This window comes from Pungitius pungitius, chromosome 13 (assembly GCF_949316345.1).
Source record: "Pungitius pungitius chromosome 13, fPunPun2.1, whole genome shotgun sequence".
In the NCBI taxonomy this organism is placed as follows: domain Eukaryota; kingdom Metazoa; phylum Chordata; class Actinopteri; order Perciformes; family Gasterosteidae; genus Pungitius; species Pungitius pungitius.
Genome location: NC_084912.1, coordinates 707,364 through 727,500, shown reverse-complemented (window position 1 = coordinate 727,500; position 20,137 = coordinate 707,364). Strand labels below are relative to the sequence as shown.

General features: G+C 48.6%; 1 protein-coding gene across 2 annotated transcripts in view; it reads right to left on the bottom strand.

Annotated features, from left to right (window-relative positions):
* slc8a1b (solute carrier family 8 member 1b) overlaps positions 1 to 18,347 on the bottom strand; it is a 56,850-nt gene extending 38,503 nt beyond the window's left edge. Inside the window, exons 1-4 of one of the 2 annotated variants that reach the window (XM_037465355.2) lie at positions 17,939 to 18,347; positions 13,075 to 14,001; positions 12,269 to 12,433; positions 10,741 to 11,531 (exon numbers count right to left, since the gene is read on the bottom strand). In XM_037465355.2, coding sequence (XP_037321252.2) covers positions 10,741 to 11,531; positions 12,269 to 12,433; positions 13,075 to 13,950 — 1,832 coding nt within the window. In that variant the 5' untranslated portion in view covers positions 13,951 to 14,001; positions 17,939 to 18,347. The remainder of the gene's footprint in view (positions 1 to 10,740; positions 11,532 to 12,268; positions 12,434 to 13,074; positions 14,002 to 17,938) is intronic. The other variant, XM_037465354.2, reaches the window with a different exon arrangement.
* Positions 18,348 to 20,137: the final 1,790 nt, after the last annotated feature.

Below are 20,137 nucleotides of genomic sequence, written 5' to 3'. Positions count from 1 at the left end.
GTGTAATGTGTAATGAGTAATGTGTAACGTGTAATGTGTAATGTGTAACGTGTAATGAGTAAAGTGTAACGTGTAATGTGTAACATGTAACATGTAATGTGTAACATGTAACGGGTAATGTGTAACGTGTAATGTGTAACATGTAACGGGTAACGTGTGACGTGTAATGTGTAATGAGTAATGTGTAATGTGTAATGTGTAATGAGTAATGTGTAACGTGTAATGTGTAACGAGTAATGTGTAATGTGTAACGAGTAATGTGTAATGTGTAATGTGTAATGTGTAATGAGTAATGTGTAATGTGTAACGTGTAATGTGTAAAGTGTAACGTATAATGTATAACATGTAACATGTAATGTGTAACATGTAACGGGTAATGTGTAACGTGTAATGTGTAACATGTAACGTGTAACGTGTAACATGTAACGTGTAATGTGTAATGTGTAACATGTAATGTGTAATGTGTAACGTGTAATGTGTAACGAGTAATGTGTAATGTGTAATGTGTAATGTGTAATGAGTAATGTGTAACGTGTAATGTGTAATGTGTAACGTGTAATGAGTAAAGTGTAACGTGTAATGTGTAACATGTAACATGTAATGTGTAACATGTAACGGGTAATGTGTAACGTGTAATGTGTAACATGTAACGGGTAACGTGTGACGTGTAATGTGTAATGAGTAATGTGTAATGTGTAATGTGTAATGAGTAATGAGTAAGGTGTAATGTGTAACGTTTAACATGTAACGATTAATGTGTAACGTGTAAGGTGTAACGTGTAATGTGTAACGTGTAACATGTAACGATTAATGTGTAATGTGTAAGGTGTAACGTGTAATGTGTAACATGTAATGTGTAACATGTAACATGTAACGAGTAATGTGTAACATGTAATGTGTAACATGTAACATGTATTGATTAATGTGTAACGTGTAATGTGTAAGGTGTAACGTGTAATGTGTAACATGTAACGATTAATGTGTAATGTAAGTGTAATGTGCAGGAAGGATGAATAAATAAAAACAAACTTTCAGTAGGAATCACTACACTGTGATTAATTAAAAACGAGCCATAGAGTTTGACCATTTGTGTAAGTTGTGTGCGTGTGTGTGCCGCTCATGAAACGTTTGACAATCCACTGGAGGCAGGACGAGAGTGTAATGGAGGGTTTGGTAATGGCTTAGAGGTGACACACACACACAAACACACATCACCTGACCATCACCACTCATCATATCTAGTGTATCTAATCTGATGCTGAGCATCAAACAGCAAACATGAGAACTTTATTACTTCTATGTGATTAAAGGCAAAGTGGATTTATTTCTAGAAGCCTCCCTCCCTTCATTCACTTCTTCATTGGTGGTTTTTAAATAAATATTCTCAGCCACAACGCATACTAAACCCCCTCCTCACCGGGTCAGAGCCCCCCCCCCCTCTGATCCAGGGGGAAACATCCCAGGATGAAGGAGGCTTTCTTCTTTTTCTTTGGCTCCCTCGATTCTAATTTACATTACATCACATCCCATGTCATTCATCTGAGGCTTTTATCCACAGTGACTTACAATAAGAGCATTTCAACCTTAAGGAAACGACAAAGTGTAATTTAATCAAATAAGCAGATGCACAACAGGTTATAGATCAGATCCATTAGAAGTCCCGTTTAAGGTCTACAGTGTGTTAGTGTTTTAGTGGAGGTTTAGTCTGAAGATGTAAAGGCTCTCTGTGGTCCTGATGTCATCACAGAGCTCCTTCCACCTGTCCAGCAGGACAGCAAAGAGTCAAATTTCACATGAGTTCATATTTTAAACCAGAGCAGAGGCCTCCTCTGAAGTCATGTGACTGAAACACTAAGCATGCGGCTCTCGCTAGCATCGCCGCAAAGGGAGGAGGAGGGAAACATGGCGGCTCTGAAGCCCTCCCAAGAAGAGAAAAAGTCGAGGTTCAGCCCCCAACAAGTAACTCACAGTCACGGGACCCCCGTTGGGTGGAGGGTGCAGCGCCGGCCGTCCTAGGAGGAGCATCTGGAGAGGTTTGTCCCTTGTGGGCTGCCTGAATGGAGCTTTAACCGAGCTGTGCCTCAGTGGCCTTCTATCACGGGCATCATTGATTGCCTTTGTTGAAGCATCACTGAGGACCAAAAGCCCAAAAGCAGAGATGTTAGGGGCCTTAATCGGCCTCCATGATGGAGCCTTCTGTAAGGATCTACTGTAGGAACAGGAAGATGCAAGAGAGCAGATGAAGGAGAGAGAGCCTGAGGTCTCTGGTCCTCTGCTGCATCATGGGAGTCGGATCATCTGATAGCCCACATCCAGCGTTGGCCTGGAAGGAGACCCCCCCCCCCCCCATCATCATGCTTCTGTATAAATAATGACCTCAGCAGGAGTCTGCTCGCTTCATCATTCAACAGAAACCCTCCTGCTCGCTAGCGTCGGTCCTCCAGCACTGGTTACCATGGTTACGAGTTACCATAGTCACTAGTTACTGGACCTCTTCAGAATGCCTTCCTCCAATCGCCGTGGAGACGGCAGAGAATGTACAGACTCACTGTGTGTGAGACCACGTGAAGTATGAAGAGCAGCATGTGAACTCATAGATCTTCACCCAGGTCACCAGTGCATTGTGGGATATCACTGAGGACTCCAGCATGAAGACAACCTGCTGACGGAGGGACGATGTCTCTCTGATATTTCTGTGCTTGACTCATAGCAGCTTTGGACAAACATGTTAAACATTCTGTTTATTCACCATTAAATGATGACTTTTGGGTTTTAATCGCTCATATTCAGCACGTCGTGTTCTGGGCTCTTGTTCAAGTTCCTCTGATTTATGGTCACATGACTGTTGGGCTTCATAGTTGTAGTGTATTTAATATTTATTAAGGAATTAAAGCGAAACGATTATTCTGTGCAATATTTTAAATGAGTAAAATGTTTTGGATGAGTTCAATGCTTTTGTTTTAGTTTTATTGTGCTTTTCTCATGCGATGCGTTTGAGGACTGAGATGAAACTACTATTTGATGAATTTTGTTCTTCTGAGTTTGTTTCCTTATGGTTTAAATGTTCTTATTGTAAGTCAGCTCAAGGACATGTAAGGTAGTAAAACGGTGTAGTTTTGTTGACTGTTAAAAGTTGACTGTTGAAAAAAGATCTCAGATCCTTTTAGTTTGTTAACTTTAATCGTTTAACATGTCGTCTTTTAAAACGGAGCCTCGACAGAGCTCTGGTCTCCGATGGCAACCAGACGTGGAGGTGAAGCCCCACGCCGACATTCCAGGTCGGCGAGCGGATTCCCACAATGATGCTCGCATTCCTGGGATCGCGGGAGAACTCTTTGGGGTCGAGTCCCACAGGAGCCCGACTGAGAGACTGGTGCATGATTCATGACCGACGTACACACACACACACACACACACACACACACACACACACACAGACAGACAGACACACACAGACACACACTCAGATGCTCTGCAGGATGGACCATGAGGGCACGATGGGGAGATGTTTGCTTCCACTCCACTTGAGCTACAAGCTGATCAGTGACAGAAAGATAACAAAGCGTATACATGCACACACACACACACACACACACAAATGTGATGCAGTGGTGCTTCATCAGCATCAAGTAGACGGGATTGAGTTCAATCTGATGGTTTGGCTTGAATCAAAAGGTCATTTCGTAATGTTTGAATCTGATGTTCTAACGTGTGCGAGTCTCCAGCATGTGGTCCGTGGTCTTCATGAGGAAGCACAGTGAGTAGGAGTGAGGTCACCTGAATCCCATGAATCGACCCTCACCATGTCATCACACAATGAACACTTCACAGAAGCAGTTCATCACTCTGCTGGAAAGCTCATTCTCCCGCCTTCGTTTTTTGTATAAAGCCATCGGGAGCTTCGTGACTGCAGCCTCAGGCAGAGACCTGGACCACAAGCTCATCAGCTCGGTTCTCATTAACCAAACGTTCCCTCAGCAGTGAATGAGAGTAAAGTTATGAATGCTGTGGATGGACTAAACCTACGAGAGGATTCTCCAACAGGAAAGAGTTGCTCTTCTCCTACAACATCCACCATCTACATTCCATGAAGGTCTGCTGATTCATTCAACATTTAGGTCTACCTTCAGGTCTACCACCAATTCTATCTTTACTTCTCCCACAACAGCTTCTCTTCATTCACTCAACCCACTTATCAGAGCAACAGCAGTGATGGGCTCTTTCAGGAAACTGTAGTCTTTAGGGGGCCTTTAGAGGCCTTCAGGGGCCTTTAGAGGCCTTCAGAGGTCTTGAGGGACCTCTAGGAGCCTAGGAGGTCTCCGGGGGGGTCTTTAGCGGCCTTGAGGGGCCCTGCACAGTCAGATCCTGAACACCCACTGATGGGTCAGAGGATGAAAGGAAATGAAATGTTATCATCACCAACCAACGACTATTAAGTGGCCACAGGAGAGAAGCAGGAAGTGACTTGCCTTCAAAGTAAAAGTTGTCTGGTCAACGTGAAGAAAATAAAAACATCAGCAGGTTCATTCCTTAAATGTGTTTCAGTTCCCTTTATGATGATGTTACTACATGCAGAGGTTTGAATTTACAGTGGCTCATGCTGAACTTCTCTACATCGGGGGGGGTGAAGAATAAGAAATACAGCAGAGGAGCTCTTTAGAAGAGCCTTTGGGAGTAGAATGAAAACACTTTCTTTCTTATTTGCTCCACTGGGAGGTTTGATCGGTTTATGAATGAATAACAACTCACATTACAGCACTTAAGAAGGAATAATATGAACAAAGCTTTCATCCCGTCTCCTCACAACGACTAACAACACACACACACACACACACGCACACACACACACGCACACACCCACACACACACACACACACACACGCACACACGCACACACATTGTCCTTATCCTCATCATCCTCAACACCGTCCTCATCCTATCTTCCTTTTCTTCATCTTCATCCTCAACAATCTCGACCCAGTGAGAAATGCTTTTGTCTCGCCACCAGAATGTGTTAAAAACTTTCCGATCTCCTCGGTGGAGATATGACATCACTGTTGATTCATCTGGGACCACGGGTCATGTGACCATTAATCAGACAAAGCTGAACCTCAGGAAGTGGACACAGAGCGGGGAGCAGGGGGGGTTAACACCTCATTACAGAATGTGTAATCGTGCTCATGTTTGAGCCTTTAGTTGTTTCCACTGAGGGTTGGGGTTTCCCTGCCTTTCTTCAGGCAGCAGGAGTCTCTCAGATGAGGGGGGGGGGGGGGTATTTTCCTCATCACGTCCCAGCAAGCCATCAGTGTCACAGCCCCCGGGTCATGTGACCACGGCATTAAGGGATATCTGTACTGTGCGTCTATGTGTATATCTGCCCTCACGTCTTCTCCCTCTCCATCCCAACGGTTGCCACGGCGATGGCGTTTGGTGCAGGCAGCTGGTTAGGGCTCATTTGTCAAGCTGTCGGCCTGCGCTCCCTTCTCCTCCCTCCCTTCTCCTCCCCCCTCTTTGTTACTGTAATCAGCTGTACTTAAAAAAAAACATCCCCCAGAAAGAGAAACAGCTCATTGATGCCACTGGAGATTGAATTCATCTTTAGGTGTTTAAAACAAACGCACCCTGAAGTGCCTCACTTCTCCTCGTGGGTGAGAAGGTAGTCTGATATGATACTTAACCAAAGATCAGTTTGTACACACACACACACGCACACACACACACACACACACACACACACACACACACACACACACACACACACAGTAACAAGTGTGGGTCTTCTGCCAAGAGAGGTGTTATTACCATGTACTCTGTAACATGAGAACACAACCTTCACACCTTATGAGCACAACCTCTATGTGTGTGTGTGTGTGTGTGTGTGTACACACACACACACACACACTTTTAATAATCTGTCCTACAACAGAAAAGATGTGACTCACTTGTTATCTTCAGCTAATTAATTCAGTTCTTTTCACTGATGCTGCTCTCACAGAACGACGGTGTGTGTGTGTGTGTTTAAATCATGTGACTTACAAACCTCTGCATGGCTCATTACCATCTAGTGTATGTACATTAAGGCTGTCAATGAATATTCTTTATTTGAATATTCATCGAATAGTTGTTAAAGACAGATATTAAAATGTGAAAATTAATATTCAAATGTAACAAACAGCAAAAAAACACAACAGTGGCACGACTGTCTTTGCGGGGGGGGGGGGGGCTGCTGTACTGCCTTTATACTGTATGAATAAAATAGACTAGAAGCAACAGCTTCGTGCACTGCTTTGATTATTTGCTGTTAACTTCATTCATGTTAAGAAAAGGTTTCAACCACTGGATGAAGTCTGACATGTTTGGGACAAGAATCGCAACCATTAGTTAATTTATTTATTTTTGTGTAGGTAAGATGTTGTTAAACATAATTAAACTTATACAAGTAGTTCTGCCTGGTTGTCCAACCTGTGGACTTCAACGAGGAACGTGACGTAGCAACCAGAAATATGAATATACTCAAATATATGCACTTTTTAAAAGCAAATATTCAAACAATTTTTCAAACACAGCCCTGGTGTGTGTGTGTGTGTGTGTGTGTGTGTGTGGGAGGGGGGAGACTAATTTGATTGTCGACCGTACCATGTTTCTCTTCTGGCTGTCTGTTTATGGCAGCTGCATAATTGGCTGCATGTTTGTGGGAGTGTGTGTATTTGTACATCTTCACAGGGTTAAACAGTTGTGTGTGTTCTGGGTTGTGCCCCCCAGGGGTCCGTTTGTTTCGCTGCTGTTTTGACCTCAACGATATTATCTCTGTGCAGCAAAAACTCCAAATAAACAGGAGGCTGAAAAGGTGGACAACAGAGTACACACACACAGACACACACACACACACACACACGCACGCACACACACACACACACACACACACACACACACACACCTTTCCATCTCTCAGTACACAGGAGCCGAGCCACACACTCTTCATACGGAGACAAACTGCATCAATGTAAGGCAACAAAGGAAGAGGGAAACTTTAAGAGGTTTAACCCCCCCCCCCCCCCCCCCCCCCCTCGCCCCCCCGTCTGACTGAGCATCCACCCGTCCTCCTCCGTCGCTTCATCAGAGGAGCACAATCAGGGTAGAATCAGCCCGGAGGCCGTCTTATGTGGATCAGTGAAGACGTCCTCTGCTGGTCCCTGTAGGGACGTACTCAGGGCTCAGCGGCACTTCAATCTTATGTGGGACAATATATATATATATATCTTATATATATATATATATATATATGTAGGTAAATGTGTGTCAACAGCAAAACCACGTTCATCGCCTCAATGTATCTGCAACTCGCTCCATATTCTCCACAACGCTCCATCCAGCTGAAGCCTGGAAGCATGCATGTAGCATTTAACATGTTAGAAGTGACTTTTATACCACAGACTCACTAGCTAGACACACAGCATTAGATATACGGTTATAGTTCACTGTGATACATGTCTGTGATACGTCTCTGTGATACGTCTCTGTGATCCGTGTCTGTGATACGTCTCTGTGATACGTCTCTATGACACGTCTCTGTGATACGTCTCCGTGATACGTCTCTGTGATACGTCTCTGTGATACGTCTCTGTGATACGTCTCTGTGATACGTCTCCGTGATACGTCTCTATGACACGTCTCTGTGATACGTCTCCGTGATACGTCTCTGTGATACGTCTCTGTGATACGTCTCTGTGATACGTCTCCGTGATACGTCTCTGTGATACGTCTCTGTGATACGTCTCCGTGATACGTCTCCGTGATACGTCTCCGTGATACGTCTCCGTGATACGTCTCTATGACACGTCTCTGTGATACGTCTCTGTAATACGTGTCTGTGATACGTCTCCGTGATACGTCTCCGTGATACGTCTCTGTGATACGTCTCTGTGATACGTCTCTGTGATACGTCTCTGTGATCCGTGTCTGTGATACGTCTCTGTGATACGTCTCTGTGATACGTCTCTGTGATACGTCTCTGTGATACGTCTCTGTGATACGTCTCTGTGATACGTCTCTGTGATCCGTGTCTGTGATACGTCTCTGTGATACGTCTCTGTGATACGTCTCCGTGATACGTCTCTATGACACGTCTCTGTGATACGTCTCCGTGATACGTCTCTGTGATACGTCTCTGTGATACGTCTCCGTGATACGTCTCTATGACACGTCTCTGTGATACGTCTCCGTGATACGTCTCTGTGATACGTCTCTGTGATACGTCTCCGTGATACGTCTCCGTGATACGTCTCCGTGATACGTCTCTATGACACGTCTCTGTGATACGTCTCTGTAATACGTGTCTGTGATACGTCTCCGTGATACGTCTCCGTGATACGTCTCTGTGATACGTCTCTGTGATACGTCTCTGTGATACGTCTGTGATCCGTGTCTGTGATACGTCTCTGTGATACGTCTCTGTGATACGTCTCTGTGATACGTCTCTGTGATACGTCTCTGTGATACGTCTCCGTGATACGTCTCTATGACACGTCTCTGTGATACGTCTCCGTGATACGTCTCTGTGATACGTCTCTGTGATACGTCTCCGTGATACGTCTCCGTGATACGTCTCCGTGATACGTCTCTATGACACGTCTCTGTGATACGTCTCTGTAATACGTGTCTGTGATACGTCTCCGTGATACGTCTCCGTGATACGTCTCTGTGATACGTCTCTGTGATACGTCTCCGTGATACGTCTCTGTGATACGTCTCCGTGATACGTCTCTGTAATACGTGTCTGTGATACGTCTCCGTGATACGTCTCTATGACACGTCTCTGTGATACGTCTCTGTGATACGTCTCCGTGATACGTCTCTATGACACGTCTCTGTGATACGTCTCTGTGATACGTCTCTGTGATACGTCTCTATGACACGTCTCTGTGATACGTCTCTATGACACGTCTCTGTGATACGTCTCTGTGATACGTCTCCGTGATACGTCTCTATGACACGTCTCCGTGATACGTCTCTATGACACGTCTCTGTGATACGTCTCTGTGATACGTCTCCGTGATACGTCTCTATGACACGTCTCTGTGATACGTCTCTGTGATACGTCTCTGTGATACGTCTCCGTGATACGTCTCTGTGATACGTCTCTGTGATACGTCTCTGTGATACGTCTCTGTGATACGTCTCTATGACACGTCTCTGTGATACGTCTCCGTGATACGTCTCCGTGATACGTCTCCGTGATACGTCTCAATGACACGTCTCTGTGATACGTCTCTGTGATACGTCTCCGTGATACGTCTCTGTGATACGTCTCTGTGATACGTCTCTGTGATACGTCTCTATGACACGTCTCTGTGATACGTCTCTGTGACACGTCTCCGTGATACGTCTCTATGACACGTCTCTGTGATACGTCTCTGTGATACGTCTCTGTGATACGTCTCCGTGATACGTCTCTGTGATACGTCTCTGTGATACGTCTCTGTGATACGTCTCTGTGATACGTCTCTGTGATACGTCTCTATGACACGTCTCTGTGATACGTCTCTGTGATTTGCAGCGATGTGAAAGAACAAAAAGGCGACATTTCTTCCCTGGGGGCCGTAAAGGACGCTGCGTGGGAGTCAAAGTGATTTCTGGTTACAAAATGGCCTCTTCCTACATGCTCCACTTGAGAGAAGTGTGAGTTAACAGTCATTCTACTCCACCTCTGGTCTTTTCCCAGGAAACACACACACACACACCAGAATCCAGGGACACACACACACAGTGAGTTACCACAGCAGGCGGGAGGACAGTCCATCATTTGATTTGGACATTATTAAAACCCACTTAGTCCAACGACTACATGAGAACTTCCCTCGGGCTGAACGAGGCGGCCAGCAGACCCGAAGCAGAAGAAACGTCCACCTGAGACTGAGACAGCGACCCCCCCCTCAGTGCTCACCACAAACACAACACACACAAACTTCATGTTTCTAAGACAAACGATGGCTGCCAGCTGAAATCAGGCTGAGCCCCCCCCCTGCATATCTGAACCTAGTCTTCTTTAATGTGGGCCCATATCACAAAATTAGCAGCAGTTCTCCCCCTGAAGCCTCGCATGGAGCCAGAGATCATCATCATCTGAGAGGGAGGCGAGTGTTTGGAGAAGCTTGGATGATCTCCTGTGGGAGCGAGGGGGGGGGTTCAAGGCGCTGAGCAGCTTCAACACTCCATGCCACTCGTTATGAGACAACACCAATCCATACGGAAGCTTCATCCTCATCGTCGCTAGTGGTGTGAAGATGAAGAAGATACAAGCAACAAGAAATTTCATGTTGCTTTTGCACAATTCCCTCCACCCCCCCATCTCCACCCAGTCTTTGCAGCTTCATCAGATCCATTGAATCTCTAGAACCCACAGAGACCAGAAGGACTTCAGCCAGAAGGAGACAGAAGTAGAAAGTAGAGACAGGTAAACAGGGGGGGGGGGGGTAGTTGATTGTGACCACCACACCACGCTCACACCATCACACAATCAGCATCATCACACAATCAGCATCTTCAGCATCAGCACATCATCACATCATCACAGCATCAGCATCATCACATCATCACACCATCACACCATCACATCATCACATCATCACATCATCACATCATCACATCATCACACCATCACATCATCACACTGGCGAGTAGCGTGAACAACAATAAATCATCACAACAGACAAACATCTGCACAAATAAATTCTTACTCACAAGATCTCGTCGTTCTGGAACTCCAGGACGCCGTGGATATCCTCGAAGTCCTCGCCACTGCCCCGCGCCGTCCCCTCCACCGTCTTATAGGGCAGCATGACCACGCCGCGAGCCCCCGACGTCCTCAGCACCTTCACCTCCATGGTGCCCACGCTTTCGCTCACATGGAACACGGGCTCCTCAAAGGTGAAGATGCCGGCGTGGTCGTCGTCGAAGATGGTGACTGTGGCCGTGGCGGGCAGGCCGAGGCACGCTACGGAGTCCACGTGGTTGGCCGACTCGCCGTCCTCAGGCTCCTCCCCTTCGGAGGTCAGCACCTTCACGTTGGAGAGGTGGATCAGGAAGTTTTCGTCCTCTTCGAAGATGTCGTCGTCGATGATCCCCACGCGGATCTCCTTGGCGCTCTCGCCGGCCTTGAAGACCACCACGCCCTCCGTGAACTCGTAGTCCGAGCCGGCGTTGGCCGTGCCGTCTTCTGTCCGGTAGTCCACGGAAATGGTCTTGCCCAAGTCGCCGCCGCGCCGCACCACGTTCACCGCCACCGTGCCGCAGTTCTCCAGGCACTGGTAGGAGCAGGGCTCGAAGAAGATCCTGGAGACGGGGTCGTTGTCGGCCACGTCGGAGCGCACCTCCTGCATGCTGACGGCCTTTCGCGCCTGATCGGCGGCGTGTTTCTTGAGGATGTTGCCGGCGCCCGTCATCAGCCGGGTGGCCTGGCAGCGGTAGAAGGCGCGGCTCTTCTGCTGCTGGCTCAGGACTTGGTAGTTGGCGAGCTCGATGAGTTGTTCCACCTGGTGGGAGGACACAGACACGGTGGGAAAAGGTCTTCAACACGTTTGGAGCGCCAGATGGCCGACGCTGGACATCAGGAACCGTCAAAGAGCGGCTGTAAACATTTCATTAAAACATGTCCCGTGTCCCATCATGCCCCCTCCAACTCTTCCCTGGTTGCCCGTAGTAACCGATGGAAACGCTGGTGAGTCTGAGATGAGTCCGTTCTGTTGCTTTAACGACAGTATTACAAGGAGAATATGAGCGTATAGAAGAACATCTCAGCAGGAGGGCCGATGAGTAGTTGATGAGTAGAGATGTTGTTGTTGTTTGTATTTTAAAATAAAAGTCTGCAATCTGACGGAGTCGAAGTGAAGAGACATCCTGATTTTACTTTTTAAGCTTTTATTATTATATATATATTTATACAAGGCACTGTCAATGTATTTCTCTATTTACAGCAGTATTCATAGTTTTCTTTATTTAAGGCATTTTCTTTCATTCTCTACTAAGTTTGTATTTCTTTTTATCCTTCCAGCGTCTTCATTTACATTTGACAGCAATAAAACATCTTGTTGTTTAGGAATGTGGATTTTAATGCTCGCTCTGTTATTTTTAATAACTCCTTTTGACCAACGTATCCTCCTCCCTTTAATCTGAGAGGCTGCTGAAGCCAATAGAAAGAGTGATTTCTGTGGCTCCATGTCCTCCTATCCACCCCCCCCCCCTCCCTCCTCCACCCCCCACCACACCTCACCTCCTTGTCCGGGTGCTTCTGCTTCAGCTCCTTCAGGATCTTGGCCATGTCTCTCCGGGTCTCATCCTCTTCCAGGTCCTTCTCGTCGATGTCCAAACCCAGCGAGCCGTCCAGGAAGTCGACTCCGTGAGAGTTGAGCATCTTCCCGTCCATCTCGATGTCCACCTGCGTGAGGAAGAGGACCAGAACTCAAGGCTCTGGAGTAAATCACCTCAACGTTCATGAATATGGACTCAGGCTGAGAGAAGAAGTGTTCACAGGACGTCGACCAACGACTGCACATCATTTGTTGCGGTCATTGCTGCGAATGCTGAAGTAAACAGGCCTGAGGATAAATGCGTGCGTGATTAGAAATATCAGAATGACCTTTTCTCGGGGTGAGCAGAGGCCTCGTTCTCGTGTTCATTGAAAGCTTTTTTTAACAGTTTCATTGTGAACGATCGTTCGGCTCGAGAAGCACGACGGCAATTTCAAACTTTTAAATGAATGGTCCTTCCCCTCAGGGTTTGAACCAGTGATTTCATTCAGCCACAAGTTGAGATGAATATAATAATAATATAATTAAAAGGGAGAAACCGGATCTCTTCCTGAGTGTAAATGCACCGTACGCCACAAAACTCAAAGAGTAATTAGATGCATCACACAATGCAGCGGATGGCAAACAGAAGAGGAAATTAAAAAGTGAGGCTACTTAAGACAGTCTGAGTGTTTGCAGTAATATTGTTCACACAGGATCTCCTGGGTGGACGGGTCTTCTTTTTTATGAATCCCGAGGAGATGAGGCCTGTTTCGGGGGGTGAACGTACCTTGGAGGGAAGCGGGCGGTCCCCCTCGGTCTCGATGATCATGCCGCGCTGCTTGCCCGTGCGGTAGCGCTTGTACACGTACTTGTAGAACAGCAGGCGGCGGTCGGCCACCCAGGCAAACAGAACGCAGATGGGGAAGAAGAACAAGGTGAGCAGCCCCTCCCACACCTGCACCACGCCGGGCGAGATGACGGACAGGATCAGGTAGAGCCAGATGTAGGCGAAGATGCTCCAGCTGGCCGTGACGAAGAAGACGCGCAAGTGCTTGACCTTCCTCACCTCGCCGTCCGGCACCACGTACACGCACAGCCCGATGATGATGAACATGTTGAAGGCGGCGGAGCCCACGATGGTGGACGGGCCCAGCGTGCCGGCTTCAAACCCGTGACCTATGACCTCTATGACCGACAGCAGGATCTCGGGGGCCGAGGAGCCCAGGGCCATGAGGGTGAGGTTGGAGACGGTCTCGTTCCAGATGCGCACGGTGGTGGTGCTGGTCTCCCCGTTGGGCTTCTTGATGGTGATCTCCTTCTCCTGCGACGTGATGACCTCGATGGAGGCCATGAAGCGGTCCGCGATGATGGACACGCCCAGAAACATGTAGGCCAGGGCCACGAAGTACACCGTGGCCCGGGCCACTTTGTCCCCGAACGACGGGTTCTGCGGCTCCCAGATGGGAAGGACCACCCCCTTGGCGCACTGCTCGGGCTTGCTGCATTCGGTTTTGTTATTGGACACCGCGGAGACGGAGCCGCCCAAGTTCTGCTCGGCGGGGGCGCCAGCTGAAGAGGGATGGAGCTGCAGGAGGAGGATCGCCGCGACGACGGCCAACCTCCTGGCGGGCGACATGAGGGAGGGGCGGTCTGTGAGACCCATGACGGCGTCCGGACCGGTACCAAGAGGAGATGATCAGCAAGGACGCTGGACCTTTGGAGGGAAAGCAGAGGACTCGGATTAGACCAGTCTGATGGAAGGGTTAGATGTTCGATTCCCCGAGAAGGACACGTACAAGTAACAGCCTTATTTGTGTCACTGGTGATCTTCATTGCTTCTTTAACTAAACTAGCAGTGAAACCTCAAACACTCTCGGGTCCTCTGTGGAGACCTTTGACCCGCCGAGAACCTTAAAAACACAGAACGCTTCAGATGAGATGTTTGCTGAGCTGACGAGTCTGAAAAACCACTGCAGGTACCTTCCAATCAGATCATCAATAAGAAACCAGCTTCTCCCACCAACCATCCCTTGGCCAAAGGAATCCTTGATGGTCTTGGAATGCAGACGCAGCACAATTTACCCAGCATGCTTAGCTCCATGGAGCCCTTCCCATCAGTCACAGAGCCTGATCTAAGCTAACGGCGTTCCTTCGACAGGTCTCGCACCGCGCCGACAGGAAGTGGCGTTTGGCCACGGAGGCGTAATGGCTCCCACTGCGCCGCCTGCTCCGTGAGGATCTGAGTCAAATCAATTCCAAAATAAAATTACACATCTACTTAATTTGAGCTGAGCGGAGTGCACTCAGGTCCCGACCCCCCCACGCCCCCCAGAAGCTCCTCGCCACACGTCTTTGCGGGGTATTTTAGAGCGATCAATAATTCAATAATTCAGTGTGCTTTGGTGCCTTTTACTTAAGGAGCTGTGGAGTTAGAGGCGCGCTCCGTCTGTTGGTTTAGTGGTCCGTTCCTCTTGGTTCTACTTATGCACCAATGAATAAAGCTCCTCGTAGACGTTTGATGTCTTAATTTGCAGAAACAGACAATTCTTCTCTAATGGATCATGAATTGAGTCGGCGTTATGAAGATGAGCTCAAACTGTCATCTCGCTGTGATTCACCTGCACAACTTCACATCCAAGAGAGGCCGAGTCTAATAAAGTGCAGAACTGTCAATTTATGCCTCCGGTTCTTTGTGGACGAGGTTGTTGTGATGTCACTCACAGGTTCTTGATCTTATGAACCCTGAGGAGCAGTGCCAACACTGGAGAGGCACCGCCCCTCATTTAGGATACTTTAACTATCAGGTTTCTACCCCCCTGTGAGTTATGACCGGACAAACCCGGCTCCATTTCAGAAGAAACAGAACACAAAAACAGCTGAAACAGACACTGGACCTCTGCGTCCTCCCCGGGGGGCAGAATCCAGAGCATCCACTGCACTGAGGCCAGCTGCTCCCTGCGCTCGGCCCTCAGGGGCCTCTGAAGGCAGCAGCCAGAGGTGAGAGACAGGAGAGGACATGTGGGACACCGGCTGAAATGATTTCAACACCAGTAGATATGAAAAGAAAGAAAGTAATCTAAATGTAAAACAATGAGAAGGGGATAAGGAACGAGAGGCTCGACGTTATTGTGCAATAATGAAACAGTTCGGGGGTTTTGTTCCACCTGAAACCTCGCGTTGCCTCAAAAGCATCGTTTGTGGGATTTACGGGTTTTTTCCACCGAGCTAAAAGCTAAAATGTTGCGTCTAAGGTGTTACTTTGTTAGCTGCAGCGTCACCACCTGGATGGTTGCTCCCCTCTAATCCTACTGTATTGTTGTCTTTCCACTTCTCAGGACAACGAAGTGAGGGACTGCAGAAAGAGGCTCTCTGAGTAGCATGTAACCTTGTTTGGATTCATCCATATTGTATCACTGAGCCCATGGGGGGGGGGGCTTGGGGGGGGGGGGGGTTGTTGGTGGTTGTTCGGAGGCCTCTGTGTTGTGTTGGATTCATTGTTGGCTCATATTTCCTGTAAACACGGCTGATGGAGGTAAAGTAATGCAGGTAACATTTGACTGTGTTTACCTGGTTCCACGCAGCATTATATGTGTTTGTACTATGATATGATATGAATATCTTTAATTAAACTGGTGTGAATCCCTCTGACAGCGGTTTGTTTCCTCCTGAAACTCATCCACGATGATTCATATGGATTCATCTTCTCAGGAAGTGGGGGGTCTGAGGAGACACCCATCAGGGTGAAGGAATCAAACATGTAAAAACAGGATCTCCATCCAGAGGAACCTGCTTGTGTGCCCTGAGTAACCACGGCAACCTTTTTTTACATCACTTTTGTTACGCAACTTATGTAATTAACCGATGCCTTGTACACGGGTTATGCAACGTAAGTAGTTATTTAACGTAATAAGCACTTATTTTACGTTAAAAAGTGTTATTTTGCAAAACGTACTTCTTTAAAGAAACTTGTAACCATCATTAATAAACAAAATATGTGTATTTATACAACGTACTTTTACATAATAGTTATTAGTAATAATAGTTATTTTACAAACTTAACTTTGTATCGTTACTCTTCTGCCTGACAACAGGTGACAGATACTCAGGTATTTACTCAAGGACTTGATTGACAGGGAGATATCGACCAATCAGAGAAGCTACAGGTGAGTAGCGTGCAGGTGATCCGACCGAGTGTCATTGAAAGAATTTTCACAACCAGAAACCCTCTCTGCCTTTTCTCCATGATTCTCTTCACAGCGGCAGGAGACCTGAACCCCCCCCCCCCCCCCATCATGGAGGAGCCTGTTTACTGTCAACGAGTGAAGGTCCACCTCCGTGGGAACAACCCGTCTCCACTGGTCAATGGCTGAAAAACAAGCTTCGTGTCTCAGTGTCTATTGAACACGCGCACATGACACGCGCACAACGGCCCACTAATAAACGTGATGAACGTTACAGCAAGAAGCAAAAAGAGCAGACTTTGTGGCACGCAGTGCGCATGATGCGCACGGGCTGGTTCATGCGATGGTCCTGAAGCCTCCATCAGGTGCACCACCCGCTCCACCACGGCCGGAAGCCGGAGATGAATATTTGATGGAGAGTCCACAGAGGATGAGCTGCGGTTCCTCTGGTTCCTGCCCCGGAGCTGAACCGGAACCCGATGGAACCCGATGGAACCCGATGGAACCCGATGGAACCTGGTCTGCACGCCGACGGTTGCCTCATCCTCCTCCTCCTCCTCCTCCTCCATCATCTCCTCCTCCTCCATCATCTCCTCCTCCTCTATCTCCTCCTCATCCTCCTCCTCCTCCGATGTTCTATACAGTGACTGGTGTGTGGAGCTCCGCTGTCATCTTATCGGGTCTCTGCTCGGAGTTCAAGTTTAAGACCGGAAGCCCAACGGAACCGGTTCTGATATTGAAACCCATTCAAAGTGAGCAAGGCTCGGCTTTCTACCCGACATGCAGCGCGCTGCGGTCCGCAGAACCAGAAGAAGCGCTTCTCCATCAGCCCGGCGGCGCGCGCCTGGAGGAGGATGGAGACGTGCAGAAATGCGCAAATGCGGCTCTCAATGTGCTTTAAACGCGCCGTCTCTAAGGGGAAGTAGCCCCCCCCGCACCTCATGCCCCCCTCCCCCCCGCCCACCCCCAACTTCTACAATGACCGCCTGTAAAACGGGTGCGAACGTGGAAACCGGAACGTGCCCTGAATCCGTAATGCTGATGGTCATAGAAACCAACGAGGCAGGTCGGGTTTAAACGTGTAGAGGGGGGGGGGGGGGGCGGGAGGACTGGGGGACGGGGGGGGCGTGAAGGGCAAATAAATAAATAGGAGTACAGACCCTGAAGGAAAAGGAAGCAGCCTCCGCAAAACCGGTTTCTCCTCCGAATGGAAACAATTTACAAAGCCCCCTCCACACCGCGCCCCGAGACAGAGGGGGGGGGGGGGGGGCGGCTCGTCTCAACATAAGACGCGTGGTGCTTCCAAGTCTCCAACCGGGGGCTCCGTGAGGCGACACCGGCCCCTTTCCCTCCCGTCCCCGTCCCCCCTCCCTCCGAAAATGCATTCATAAAAACAACCGGGCAGATAAAGGCACAGACCCCCCCAACAGCAGTGGACATCTTTATGCACCCAGAAAACTGAAATCCTACCTTTTAATGCCGAGTGTTCCCGGTGATTGGAAGCCGGTCTCCGGCTCTACTAGCAGGACGAGGAGGAGGAGGAGGAGGAGGAGGAGGAGGAGCGGAGGTGCGCCGTAGTAAGCGCTGTAACGCACACGCAGCTTGCTCTTATACAGCAGCCGGGCAGCGCGTCCACGCGGCGAGACGCACGAAGGAGAGGCGGAGGAGTCCGGATTCCCACGCAGCGGACTCGACCTGTAGGATCGGGTGACCGGAGCTGCATCAGCGGACCCGCAGCGCGCACCACTCCTTCCTCATTCCTCCCCGTCGCCTTCCCCCACCCCTCTGCTACAAGGAGAGAGAGAGAGCGCGCGTGTGTGTGTGTGCGCGCGCGCAGGGCTCTATACTTGGTCTGTTCACTCACCGCCCTACTCCCTTTCTGTGTGTGTGTGTGTGTCTATTCACATGACCCCCCCCCCCTCCTGTTACTCACACACTTTTTGGTGTTTATGTCGTTGCCCATGGAGAAGATCCAGAGTCCCTCAGGTCAGGAGCCTGGTTCTGCTGAGGTAAAATAGATTTGTACAGGGCTCTTCTAGTCTTCTGACCACTCATAGCGCTTTAACACTACATGACATCACTCACCCATTCATACACTGATGACAAGACCATTCACCCATTCATACACTGATGACAGGACCATTCACCCATTCATACACTAATGACAGGACCTTACCACACACAGTGGGCAGGTGTCACTGTGTGTGGTAACATTCACACACAGTAGTCACAGGTAGAGGAGCGATGCTGGGGTTAAGTGCAGGTTAACCGGACCTGGGATCAAAGCAACAACCCTCTGATTGGAGCACGACCTGATCCCCACTCACCCACCGGCGCCTTTGGGCTCAGACAGGAGAAGGTGACGCTGTTGTCCTCGTATTTAAAATCAGGCTGGTTTTCTGTGGAATTGATTCAGTTTGGTGAAACCGTTGTGGATCAGAGGTTCCAACCGACAACCGGAGATGAGAACCTCAAGGATTTAAACAAACTAACATATAATAAACGTAACAAAGAAGAACGCACCATGTCCCCAAAAGATGAAGTGAAAAAGATCCATCGACTCGTGACTTTTTGCTCTGAAGAAGAGGTGAAATCTGCAGGAAGTCAACGTCCCTGAAACAGGTTCCACCAGCAGAGCAGCAGCCTCTGGGGCAGGTGACCTCTGAAGGACAGAAACTCCCCGAGGGCAACAAGGGGGGGGGGGGGGGGGTGAGACTGAGATGGAGGCGACATCAGGTTGTCATGGTGACACAAAGTGATGCACTGTGTAAAGGCTTCCATCAATCAGAAGCAACGTCAGCTGTTATGAAATCAGTTAAAGATCAAGTCTCAGCGACCAATCAGAGCAGAGCTGTGCGCTGTGAATACAACATATTTTACTGGCCCCAAAGGTTCCGTCGGTCAATTGGTCAGAAAGTTAAAAAAACAACAACAACAACAACAACAGGGAAGCCGACGCCAAGCGTAAGACGATGAAACAAAGACGAGTCCCATGAAGCTGCAGCTTGTGAGCTGATGTGGAGAGACAGGCAGCAGGTGGACAACCACCGCCCCGGGGCCTGAACCCGCCCAGGTGCATTGTGGGCAGGTCAACTACCACCAAGTCTCCGTGAGGTCCTCGGCCCCCAGAGGGGCCGAAGGTCCAGAGGAGTCTGAACGCAGCCGACCAGGACCCCCCCCCCCCCCCCCCCCCACGAGGACAAAACACAATCAATCAAGTTTTATTTTGATGTGAAGACCTGGTCTGGCAGCTGGAGCACAACATGCAAGATGAAGCCCCTGTTGCAATGAAAATGTGAAAATGAAATGAATGAATAATGATGAACTTGATTGTGAGTAAAAACACGGGACGCAGCGTTTCGTTTAATTCACTTTATCGAAGCGTCTGAGTCTCCAGAAAAAGTGCTCAGTAATTAAATCTCAGGGTGAGGTTCATTTATTGGAGCTTTCATAGTTTGGGGTGAGGGGAGAGGAAGGAAGGAAGGAAGGAAGGGAGGAAAGGATGAGGAAAGGAGGGAGGAAAGGAGGAGGCCCTCTAGGGAAGTGGAGGTAAAAGCTCAATAAAGCTCATTCATTATTGAGGAGCTGCACCCCCGGGTGCCTCCTAGGAGCCCTGTCGCTCCCACAGCTGTCAATCAAACCGTGACGGCGTGGTATGACGAAGGTTAC